Source organism: Globicephala melas, chromosome 14 (assembly GCF_963455315.2).
Source record: "Globicephala melas chromosome 14, mGloMel1.2, whole genome shotgun sequence".
In the NCBI taxonomy this organism is placed as follows: Eukaryota; Metazoa; Chordata; class Mammalia; order Artiodactyla; family Delphinidae; genus Globicephala; species Globicephala melas.
This window is the reverse complement of record NC_083327.1, coordinates 54,795,523-54,808,662: the sequence shown is the minus strand read 5'-3', so window position 1 is coordinate 54,808,662 and position 13,140 is coordinate 54,795,523. Positions and strand designations below refer to the sequence as shown.

The following is a 13,140-nucleotide window of genomic DNA, read 5'->3' as shown; positions in this document are numbered from 1 at the left end:
TCGAAAATATAGTCCTGGTTTTATCAAAGAGAGCAACTGTGGTCAACACAATTAGATCTAGTGCATTTCAAATTAGTAAGGTATGCTTTTTTAAAAACAACATATTCTTTCATTCTTGGTTCTGTTAGATTTGGAGTGAAAGTACAAGGGCCCCCAATATATACCTAATGTTTATACATGCAAGTAAGTAGAATGAACCCAAATGCACACATTTCAGGGGCCAGTGCTACCTGAATCATTAGTTTATATATAAAAATCTACCTGATTTAAAGGGCTTTTCTAAATCCTCCTAATTTTATAGCAACTAAAGAACACATTTCCAAGTAAACATTAGGAATGTGTGCATTTGCTTTAGTTTTGTCTTTGTTAAGACTTTATAAATGCAGGTAAAGTTGCTACAATATTGATATGGAGTTTTGCATTCTATGTGCATCTTACATAAGCATTATCTTTCAAAAAATTTAGAATAAGCCAAGATTTACCACTATATAACATCCAAGACAACTGATATTGCTAGTGATGAATAAGACCTTTTCAGCGCTAAAATTAAAATAATGTTTAATCCAACGGTATATTTATGAATAGAATGAGTTTCATTTCAATTTGTACTCTATTCCTTGACTAATTATACACCAATGATTCATGACCAGCTCGCTCATATGTTCGCAAGTTGTCTTATCAGTTTGACCCCCCTGCTTCTAATATTTAAGATTTAACCAGAGAAATGTAGAAATTGCCAGATAAATGTATCTTAAAAGTTCCCAGTTCTCATGTTTTATATTTAAATTTCTTTGAACACAAAACATTAGCTTATGCATGTTTTTATTATCCATGTATTCAATGTTTAATTATATTTTAAAAATATGTTGGAACAATACAACTAAAACAGTTAAGCAAAATATACCTCTTTTTCACTAAAATAATTATTAAAAATTATAATTTTATAATCTAAAGATATATTCTAAAAGAATCTGTCTCTGATTTCACTCTCCCTTTGATGTCCACACCAGTAATGGCAGGGAAGTGAGCTGGGGAATTTGCCCCAAGGGATGGTCTGATCATGTAGGAAGGAGCCAGGAATCATGATCTTTGGGAGGCATCAAATGCCTCTGAAAACGTCATCTTCTGTTGAGAGCTGTAGAATGCTGTCAGCATCAAACTAATAAGTTAAATTCAATTAAGTTATTAAAAACTCAAGGAAAAAGATAGTTACCTCACTGTTAAAATTTCGTTACAGTAATATTCAAGGACATGTAGAATTGGGTCTAAGTCTCAGTCCTCTTGTGGACTCACAGTATGAACTCAAGAAAATACCTTTGTCTTTGCTTCTCCATCTGTAAAATAATATAATATTTCTTACCATACCTTTTCCTCAGAGCTTAGTAAAGAGAAAAGGAGATAATGTATAAAGTTTAAAAGACTATTGTAACAATTTTCCCCATGAAAGAAGATATTTTTGTTTAAGGAAGGCTAGAGTTAACACAATAGAATTATAAAATCTGTTCATTTAAACAGTCAGTGTGCATTTTATTTCACTTTGAAGGTCAAGCTGATTTTTTTTTATGTTTCTTCTTAAAAGCTAAAAAGCTCTTTAATCATACCAGATTTAGAAATGATTTGTTGCATTTTTTCATCATTCTTGGAATCACTGTGTTTACAGTTGTTTTGCATCCAGCTGATTTTGTATTTATAAAGCAATTTTTGAAGTCACTTCAAATATTGCTTGATATTAATATCTGCTTACTGATTTAAAAAGAAGTTAGAAATTTTTGTATTGATTCATATTTTTGTTTTTTGTGTTCTACTGCTTCATTGGGTTAAAGTCCCTATAACTGGTAAGTGTATTACAAAGAACTCTAGGCAACCTTTCCGTCAAGGAAATATTTGAAGTTATTCTTAAATGTGTGATAAGGATAATGATTAGTACATGTACTCTTACTTCTAGTCACATTATTAGGTAATTTAATGAGGTAGAAATGTATAGAGATTAATAACTCATATGTGATAATTTAAAAAAATACTGCTCATTGTACTAATGTATTAAAGCTTAATGCAAAACAAAAGGCACTGTCTACTTCATGTTGATAATCATGTAAGATTTGGAATATGGGTGAATTTTGTTTTTCTCACTGAGCCTTTTACAAATGTAAATATTCCACTGCTCCAGCAGGTACAACGTGTGCTCTGGGGCTGCTTCACAGAGCACTGACTACCTTATTCCAGCTTGGGTCATTGCGTTTTGCCTCCCTGACATTATTCTCTTTACTTCTCATCCTAAGCTTTATATTCTGTGGTAGTGCCCAAATCGGTGGCTTCTGAATTTAATTTTACTGGGAGATGTATATATTCTTTATGTCAGTGTATTGATTACAATATTTTAGCAAAGATAGATCAATTGAGTGTTGTCTCATAGAAAAAACAGGAAACTCTCATAAATCATGTTTGCTAGCAAACGTTTGTGTGTAGAGGAGTGGGAAACCAGAGTAAAGAGCATTAATTCATTTGGGTGTTTTTAGGTCACAACAGAATCCAGCAGAGTTTTGTTTTTTTAGTTCAATGTAGAGTTTTAGAAGTAAATTCAAAAAGAAAAACTGCATTCATCCTAATAAGAGAAAGTAAAGTAAATGCAATCAACCTAAATTATAGAAGCATACAAATCTGATTGTGGGGTTCTTTTTTTTTTTTTCCTTCTCCAGGAAGAAAAAATGTTTATCATGGGGACAACAATTCATTTTTTGCCATATCCTATTTGTAGAGTTGGTGATAGAACAGGCAAATGTACCAGCACTTGAAATATGTTTAACTGTTAACTAAATATCATTCTCTACAGTATGCATTATCATTAAAACAAAAGTTCCCCTAAGAGTGTATTTTCTCCTCTGTTAATGAGTATGGCAGTGTAATGTTTTCTAAAGTAACACCCCTTCAAACATTTGTTTTTTTTTTAACATGGTAAGTTTAAATGTGGTAACTATAAGCATGCTTCTTCTCATTGTAATGATTAGTACTGTGGTCATTAAAGTAATATTTATTTTTCAGAGGTAAAATGTTCTTGTTCTTTTCTTCCTTCTTATGACAGAGACTTAAGAGTTTCTTTTCATTTTAAGCTAACAACACAGTTGAGATGGGGCCTATACTTAAATGTGGGTCGTGAGGGATTTAATAGATTTCTAACTAACTGAGTCATTGAAATATGTATTGAGTGACTGCTTTGCACCAGGCACTAAGAATAAAGAGAAAAATATGACTCTTGTCTCTACATGCTAAGTATTGAGAGTTTAGTGAGGAAAATAGATCAGTAAGTAAATGATTAAAGTACATTGTAAGTGAAATGAATGTTGGAGAACAGGAGGCCATGGGAACACAAAGCAGGTGCTTTGTAGCTCAGCCTCAATGGGCCGAGGAAGAATTCCAGAGGAAGTACCTAAATATTTTGCCCCAGAGACATACCCCCATTTCTTTTATACAGTAGCCAGAAAAGTCAAAATGTATCAGCAATAAAAACACAACAGTAATAATAAACCAAGGGAATGGAGATCAAGTATAAATGCACATGTAACCTGGCTAGCAGACGTAGTGGGCCCAGGGGCTGATTCTGTAGAATGTTCATGTTTCCCAGTCTGGGAGTGTATCGTGGTAAAAAGCCAGAGGTGGAAGGGCATAGTACGGCCGCAGGGCAAGAAGAGCAGCCCTGTGGGGATGGGTTGCCTAGAGGGAGGTTGGGATATGGGTGGGAAAGGATTTGTTCAATTTAATCAAGAATGAAAACACTCTCCAATTGGCAACTTGATCTTCTGGTCCCACTCTATACTGCTCTGACTGCAGGTACAAGAAAAAGTCAGAACTCAGCAAAATCTCCCACTTATAGTTTTTAAAAGTGGATCAGGTGTCTCCCTCTACATCTCACAGCATGTATTGTCTTACTGATAGACACATAATATACCCTGACCTCCTACCTTGAGCTGAAGTAAAAGCCTTTGTCTTTATAGGGGTGCTGCCCTAGGTCTATACTATATTTCTTTCCCTTCCTCCTACTATTAGAAAGATCATAAGATCTTAAAATCTTATTTGCATAGATATATATTAAACAAGGTAACTTTGTCTTTTTTTTAATCTTCTGGAATCTGAAAAATGGCAGATGAGAACCACAGTGCTACAGCAGAATCCAGTCGTCTTCTAGATGTACCTCGCTACCTGTGTGAGGGGACAGAATCCCCTTACCAGACGGGACAGCTGCACCCAGCTATCAGGGTAGCCGACTTACTGCAGCACATTAATCTCATGAAGACATCAGACAGCTACGGGTTCAAAGAGGAATATGAGGTGAAAGTTTCAATACTATATTGAATTTCATTTCTAACCATGATACCCAGCGCCATGTAACAGCTTTAACATAGCAAGCAGTGGAATACTCTGTCGACTGTCTAATCCTTTCTCTGTAAATGTACAATCAAGTGTACATATGAGGAGAGGGGGGTAGATGGATTGAAAGAAAAGGGTACTTCCTGGGGATATATCTGGGTCAAAATTCCTTTTAAGAAATAAAAAAATATTGGATCCCATAATTTATTTGACTGTTACTTAAAAACCACTTTGTTAGACTTTATATTTCCCCCGCTCAAAAATCCATAGCAAGATACCTTGAGTCCCATTGTATCATTGCAGGTTCTGCTATTTGAAAGACCTAAGCAGTGGATACTTTTCTGCCTCTTTGCTTGTTGACCCTCTGTTGAGACATAAGATCTAGCTTTTTGCCCTAAATGTACTACTTGTCACTCTGAGTTTTGTTTTGAGGATTATAGGTTGAGGGAGGCTGGGAAGAAAAACAGAGCGCGGAAAATCCAGACAACAAAAAGAAGCCCAAAAAAGGACATGGGAAATTCTTCTTTCATCGTTATTGCCCCTTGTTACTCAAACCAAAATACCAAGATTATACTACAAAAGAAGTGATTTAAACTAAACATCCCAATAAACATAGTATAGCAAAAAAGAAACAGTTCCTCTGACACTTTTCAATTACTGAGAAATATCAGTCTGGGGTGTACAAGAAAGTTCCTCCCCCACTGTACACACATATGTAAAGTAAAAGAGAACAAACAGTACTTTACTTTGAAAGACCACCTAAAATACATCTAACTTTGTAAGGAATCTTCTAAACATTACCTTTAATTTAAGATTACTTGTTATACCTTAGTTTAGGAATGAGTAAAATTATTTTTGAATTTTGAATGTTGATTTTAGATATATGCAGGAAACACTATGCTGTGTTAACAAAATAGTGCAAGGAATTACAATATTCTGCCAGAGCTGGGGTGTTTTTTGTTTGTTTGTTTGTTTTGTTGTTGTTGTTCATTACATGTATATTCCTGTGTACCTCGCTTCAAAGACCGTTGACTCTTTGAAGACCCCATTTCCTGTGTTGAGCAAAGTTTAAGTTTTTCTGCAAAAAGAAATCTATACCCATATTTTAAATTGCTGCATATGGTAATTAAACCAATCAACAATTTCATCTGTTCCAAGATTCTTGGAGATAGTGGCTCTTTTTAATTTCCATATGGTCTCTTGTAGAGACTCAGTCCTTTCTACGATCTTCAAAGAAACTGAAATGTGGTGTATTGCACACGATTTAGTGAATAATTATGGGAGAAAACAGGTTTTCTTTTTCCTGTTAGAAATGCTAAAGGAAGCATACTTTTGAAAGATGCTCATTAAAAGTAGTTTTGAAGCTATTGATGCTTCCTCTAGTTCCATCTCACAAAGTTATAGTGATCTTAAATTTGAAATACTTTCAAGGTCCTTTTTTTCCCCTAAAGTTGTTTCTTGTCCTTAATTTAAACTCAGTCCAATCCAAGATGAGCAAGTAGGAGTCCAACAAACAAGCTTTGAGGTCTGAAAATTGAACTTGTTTACTGCTGTAGTACTCCCTTCCTCCCAGAGAAGATGGCTTTTACTGTTTTGTCTTCAGAACAAACAGACCTGATTCAAGAAAAGGAATTAAATTCAGTGCGCTTGTTAATTTTGGTTTTTTTTTTTCTAGAGCTTCTTTGAAGGACAGTCAGCATCTTGGGATGTAGCTAAAAAAGATCAAAATAGAGCAAAAAACCGATATGGAAACATTATAGCGTGTAAGTTCTCTTACAATTCTTGGTGAATGTAAATACTGTGTGTAGAAGATAAAGAGTAATTTGCAATTCCTCCTTATATGGTTTTAAACTTTAAAAAAATCCCAGAGGGTGACACATCTGTTCATAAAATAATCCATTTAATATTAGAACAGCATTGGCTATTGGCAGGGATTCAGAAATTGTCACCATCCTCATTAATTAATTGACTCAGACTCTTCACCCTGTGGAGATAACGTGCCGCTTGATTTTATGTTTGTACATAAATATATGGGGGTGTCATTAACAGCTGAAAGTATTAGAATAACAAATACGAAGGATTTTTTCAGTGATAAATTGCTGTAACTCTTCCACCAAACCTATTCAAGGTGGGAGTGTTATTCTTTCCATATACCATATTTCCTTTCTTGGAGCCAGTGCCTGAACCCCAGGTGTTCCATGTTACTTATCATAAGGGACTTCCTCCTGATGAAGTCTTTACAATGTATTCATGAGGTAAATAAATTGATTATCATATGAAACCAAAGGGGCAGTAAGAAAAGTAACAGATAGTTTAGCTTGTAACTAACTGCTGATTTACTTAGACCACTTTATTCTCAATTTAAATTATTTTACACTGTCTTTTGAATACATCAGAATTTAACCTTCACTCTCACAAAACAAGTTGAGAGCAGGGGTTCGAAATTCACTCCCTAGTTCTGTGGCTCATTTTCTGTAAAGTACGGGGAGAAAAGATCCCACCCATATAGAATCATGCCTAACAAGCAAAATTAGGAGTTAAGGCAAGTTCAGTTCTTTAGAAAAATTTATGACTCAAATGATAATTTATCAGACATTATCATGTCCCGTAAAAGCTTTCTGACTATAAATGTTAGTCATTGAAGCTTTATTAACAGAATATTATCATTGTAATAAGTAATGAGCTCATTAAAGTTCTTGCATTTCTTCAAATGACTGGTATCCAAGGAAATTTTGAAAGTATATTATGGATAATCAGCTGTTAACCACCGAATTATTTTAAGTCTCTACTAGGGTCATTGTCTCAGAACAGGGGGAAAATTTAATAGCTTTTATTTTATCCTTTAAAAAATTTAGATGATCATTCCAGAGTAATTTTGCAACCTGTTGAGGATGATCCTTCTTCAGATTACATTAATGCCAACTATATAGATGTAAGTATTTTTATCCTTCAGTATGCCCAACTTGTTGGCTTATATATGTAAATCTTTTTGCTTGTTATTACCTATAAAGTGATTGCTAGCTTTTTAAAATAAAGAACAAACTGTACACTTTTCCTTGTTCTACGTCCTAGTACTTACTGACGTTGTTGTGCTTTCTTTCACACCTGACTTTGGTTTGGGCTGTAGATTTGGCTGTACAGGGATGTAAGTACCACTATATGTAAATAACAGCACCCTATCATAAATATTTAATGTTAACTGCTCAATTACAGTTACTACTAATGCTCACTACTAGCTATCTCTGCATGCTTCCCCTAATTAGCCTCATACGGTGTACCTATGTTCATTTTTTTGTAACTCCTTTACATGTGTAAAGATCTACTTTACCTCTTTCCCTTTTCTATGTTTAGAAAAACAGGACCATTTTTAGCTTTTGACAATTTATTATGTACTCGAGTTTTATTTGTTGATGGTTTCTGTTTCTGGTTTTTATTCCTTACCCTTCCCCAAACATATGTGAGAAGCTGGATAGTATGATGTGTATTAGTGTTTCTGAAATTTTACTTTTTTACATTTGACTTCTGATGTTAAAACTGGGTAGGGAGACTATTTTGTGGTGTGTGGTATTGGTTTGTAAAGTATTGAAAATCCTTAGGCAAAATAATTACTAAACTGCATTTGTAAAATACGCATATCACACATATATATTGAATCATACAAATGAAAGTTTGTTTTGATCATACATTCTGCTGTTCAGTTTTGGTTGCAAACATATCTACATGTAAATTCTTTATTTAATGGAAAGTAATTATCAAATAAAATAAAATATTAAGGAGGCAATATATTACATTACATATAAGAAGGACAGGCTCTGTTCATACTTCCTGGTTCAAAATCACACTGGAAATTGTGAGAATGTTGATTCATCTCTCTGTGCCTCAGTTTCCTCATCTTTACAGTGGGGGTAATAATAATACCACTAACCTCATCATTTTGTTGTGAGAATTAAATGAAGTAATTCATGTTGAGCATTTAGCACAATGCCTAGCACATATTAAGCACTCATTAAACTTAAGCTATTTTTTAAAAAAAATAATCCAAACCTAGGTGTGCTGAAATTAATTAATTCTAAATATGCATTAATTGTGAGGCAAAAGGTAGAAATATCAAGTATTGCAGCATATATGATACATTTTTAGATATATAAAAGATACGAAAATGAGGACCCAACTTTTTCTAATTTCTATAAATAGGAAATAATTTTTATCACATTTATTAAGCTCATGTTTTACTGTTATTTTGTGAATTGTCATTATTTATATATTTGATGAATGAATTTTATTAAGTATAGTCTCTGAGTATATTGGTTAAATTTCTGCTCATCATTTTACTCTCATTCAATATTTCAAATTTATCAGACATCTCAACATGGAAAACTAAACTTAACAGTCTACTCTCTAGAGTAAATATATCAGCAGTCCTCTGACAAATTTATACTTGTTCTTACCCATTTAGTTTAACCTTGGTTTTCTGCCAAGACCCTGGCAGGACATTTGGTCCTATCCAAAATGTCCATGGAGACCTTTGGTCCACGCCAAAAGTTCTTGATATTTGGTGCCATCCGAAACCATTTGGCATGGACCTAGTAAGCTCATGCACATTTTAGATGGAACCAAATTTTAAGGGCCTTTCAGCATAGACTAAGTGTCTTATGGACATTTTGGACACAACCAAGGGATCCTGTAAATATCAAGAACCTTGACGTGGACCAAATGTCTTATGGATATTTTGGTTAGGACCAGATGGTCTGCTAACTCAGGCTTTTACTAAAGCCCTTTGCTCAAGACACAACAAAGTCAAAGCTTAACCTTATTATACCATTAACATTTTTGCTATTCATGGTCTTTTGGAATTCAAACCAGTTGAAAGCAGCTAACAACTTATCCCTTATCTGGAATAATTTCTTTATTGAAACAATATTAAGTGCTTAACCACATAGAACTCAAGGCACACTAAAAAAAGAAAGAAAAAAATACTAAACCTTTTGTTCAGGATAAGATGCATTTTTTAAAAGATTTCTTTCCCTATATATGTGTGTACCTATAATTATGTGTGTGTAAATTAATGTTATCAGCACACACAAAATAGTTTTGGCAGATTCCTGAACATATTATAGAACAGAAATATTCTCTAAAAAATCTCAGCAGGACTTTGACTTGATGCACGCATGCATTGTCCAGCTCTAACATTGGAATGTTCTGTTATTTTTTTATGGTTCTAATATGTCGTTGTCTATTTGTAATGCAGTGTGTTGTACTTTTGGATGATAAAATAAGAATTAATATTTTTGAACACAATTTTGCCAGGAATGAATGACTAAAGATTAACATGAAGGCATAAACATTTTAGTGAAACCAAACAAAATCTATGAAGTTATTTCCTAGCAAACAAAACTCAATTATGTAATATATATTTTAATCAGAGCCCTTAAAATATTTAATTTTTGCTTTATTTTTACCTTTCAGATAACCTAGGTTTGAGAAGTGAACTATGAGTTCACTACTCATTTCTGGACTTTTTACTGTAACTTAATCTTAACAGGTGGTTGTCTTCATCTTTTTATGCCTTCATTCATTTATTTCTGACGCTGATATAAAATGATGACCAATTTGTGCTCCTATTTTAGGGCTACCAGAGACCAAGCCACTACATTGCAACTCAAGGTAAAACTTTGCCTTTTTAAATGTAATAGAGTAACCAAACTTGCTTAAGTCATCCATGTGATTTTTTTTGTAATTTTATCTGAATTAACTGAAAAAAAAAAGATCAGATTTTCTGCTTAACACTGCTTTTTATTCATTTGTATAATACAAATTGTTTTCTCTGTTTAAAATGTATATAAATTAAACCTTGATTTTTTTTTTAATTAAAAGTAAACGAGAAGCTGCTGGTAGTTTTGAGATTTGGTTCTTAGTATCCTGATGTCCCAGACCACTAGTCAACAGGGATGGGCAGAGAAATTACTTATTTTTTGATGAAAGCAAGTTAGATCTCATCTTGTGTAAGGTGCCTGTTTTCTTGCAACAGAGGCTGTCGGCCTGGCACGTAATAGTACCCAAGACCAACACTGCTATAATGAAATACTGGACTGTCTTGCAACAATTGTTTTAAAGTCAAGACTAAGACAAAACAAAGGGCTAAAGGGAACTTAGTCGAGTTCATTCTTCGTGGAAAATAAGAAGACAGTAAAGAAATCTTGTTATAGTGGCACACTGGGAAATAAAAGTATACTAACAGTAACACCAAAACCACTCTAGTAATCTCCCCAAACTGACCACTGACCATCAGAAGAGAAACCTGCACATCTTATTTTATAAAAGAGGAAAGTAAAACAAAAGTTAATTTGCTCTTTTGACAGCGGTCATTTTCTAAGTGTTTTTCACATATCTTTGGTGTAATTGAGTTTAATTATAAACTCTTTAAAGTTAGAAAGATCATCCATGGTGAATAATATTCTGGTTTCATGGTATAGGGTAGAGTAGAGCCCAGCAGCTGCTTTTGCAGTTCAGAGATGATACTGTAAGATTAGAATGTGTCCTTATATGTATGATAGTTCTTCATTAACCCCTAAACATGCACTGTTTATAAATGATGTGTGTATATTTATTTGGTAATATGTGCTGTTTGGTTGATGGTGGTGTAAGACTTCCTATTTTGACATGTACATGAAGATGCATTAAAGTAACTTAGAGATAGATATAAGTACCCTAAAAACTAGTGATTTCTTTTCTGAATTTGAAAACATAGAAGGCAAACTGAAACAAACTTGTACATGCCTATGTTTTTGCCTTTAGTGTGAATTTAGATATGAACTGAATTTAAGTACTTTCAGTGACATTTTGTGTTACACCTTTAATTTTTCTTCTTTGGGTCATTTAGTTTATAGTGCTTTTTATCTTGTCTAAACTTCTTAATAACTACAAAATTTCTCTGATAACATAATATTCAAATTAATTTTTTATAGGCCCAGTTCATGAAACAGTATATGATTTCTGGAGAATGATCTGGCAAGAGCAGTCCGCCTGCATTGTGATGGTTACAAATTTAGTTGAAGTTGGCCGGGTAAGAGGCACAAAAAAATCTGTGTGTCACAGAATATGACTGTAAGTTGAATAGCAAAACATAACACACTTAAAATAGAATATCATTCAATTGTTTGAAAAAAAATTCTTAGGCATACCATTTCAAGTGAGTCTTTGATTGCTGAGAAATTATTTCTTATTTAATAAATAAAGTAAGCTTTGATTTTGTACTAGAATCTAATTGCATTATCAGGCTTGTATGTTTTTATGAAACTGCACAAAATCTTTCTATTTATTGTGTAACAGGTTATTTTATCTCATTTGTAGATTTTTACACTGTCTTTTAATTGTGACCTGAAGAGTTATCACTGAAATTAAATCATCTTGGTTAATGGGTATTATATACTCAGGTTCACCTATATATACTTTTTGTTGTTTAGGTTAAGTGCTATAAATATTGGCCTGATGATACTGAAGTTTATGGTGACTTCAAAGTAACTTGTGTAGAAATGGAACCACTTGCTGAATATGTAGTCAGGACATTCACCCTGGAAAGGGTAAGTACCCTAAAGTTCTACAAAAATATGTATATTGAAACTTTTTTTTTTTTTTCTTAAAATCCATGTTAAGATTTGTCTTGATGATGCTATCAAATCTATTCATTCATTCATTCCACAGATATTTATTTGAGAGCATAACATGTGCCGGGCATGTTTCTAAATCTTGGGACACATATTAAATCCCTGCTCTTGTGGAGCTTATAGTCTGTTGAGGGGAGAAAGACATTAAAAATTATCAAATAAACAAATACACCACATATTTTGAAAAGTACCATGGAGAAAAATAATGTTGGGAATGGAAGTAGGGAAAATTGCTGAGGTAGAGGAAGGAATGGCCTACAGTTTTAACAGAATGATCAGGAAAGGAGTTGTTGAGAAAGTAACATAAGTAAAGGCTTGAAGGAAATGAGGGAGTGAGTGATACAACTATTATATATCCCAGGGAAGGATCATATCCCAGGGAAGTTGTCCCAGGCAGAATATTCCTGATGGAGGGAAGAGTCATTTCAGAGACCTAAAGGCATGATATTCCTGTCATCATGAGAAACAGCCAGGAATCTAGGGTATTCAGAGATAGGTAAGTGAAGGGGAAAGAAATACGAGATAAAGTCAGAGAAATAACAGAGCCAGATAAGTGAGCCCTTATGAGCTACTATGATGATTTTAGTTTGTATTAAAGGTAAAGGTAGCCAGCCATTGGAGGGTTCAAGCCCAGGAGTAACATGATCTGACTTTTTTTTAACAGGATCAGAAAGACTGAAGCAGAGTGGGCAGTGTAAGTAGACTGAAGTAAGACGTAGGAGCAATAACATACATTGTTGCAGAAAAGTTTAATAAATTTGACTACACAAAAGTGTAAAATTATCTGTATCAAAAAATTTTAAATTAAAAGATGTACACGCAACAAAACAAATCTGTGATTATTTAATATTCTTAATTCATAGTGTTAATATAAATAGAAAGGAAACAATAGAATCCCCCCCAAAAAAAGGAACTGCTAAGCTGCCTATTGAAAATGTTTAACCTCATGCTATACCATTTTGTACTTTCAAATCAGCCAGACCTTTTTAAAAAAGAATTCTAATCCTCATTGATTTTAAGGATATGGTGAGACAGATATTTTCATATGTAGCTGATTGTACTTAAATTGACATAAACCCTCTGTAAATCAGTGTATCTACAGAACTTTAAAATA

At 33.5% G+C, this 13,140-nt stretch overlaps 1 protein-coding gene across 15 annotated transcripts in view; it reads left to right on the top strand.

Moving 5' to 3' along the window:
- PTPRK (protein tyrosine phosphatase receptor type K) overlaps nt 1-13,140 on the top strand; it is a 566,917-nt gene that overhangs the window by 534,436 nt on the left and 19,341 nt on the right. For 5 of the 15 annotated variants that reach the window (XM_060283337.1, XM_060283341.2, XM_060283343.1 and 2 more), the window contains 8 exons: nt 1,824-1,835; nt 4,139-4,323; nt 6,038-6,125; nt 7,218-7,294; nt 7,490-7,507; nt 9,990-10,026; nt 11,328-11,425; nt 11,826-11,942. In XM_060283337.1, coding sequence (XP_060139320.1) covers nt 1,824-1,835; nt 4,139-4,323; nt 6,038-6,125; nt 7,218-7,294; nt 7,490-7,507; nt 9,990-10,026; nt 11,328-11,425; nt 11,826-11,942 — 632 coding nt within the window. Of the gene's footprint in view, nt 1-1,823; nt 1,836-2,696; nt 4,117-4,138; nt 4,324-6,037; nt 6,126-7,217; nt 7,295-7,489; nt 7,508-9,989; nt 10,027-11,327; nt 11,426-11,825; nt 11,943-13,140 lie in introns of those variants that run through there. The other 10 variants (XM_060283345.1, XM_060283342.1, XM_060283338.1 and 7 more) reach the window with 4 other exon arrangements.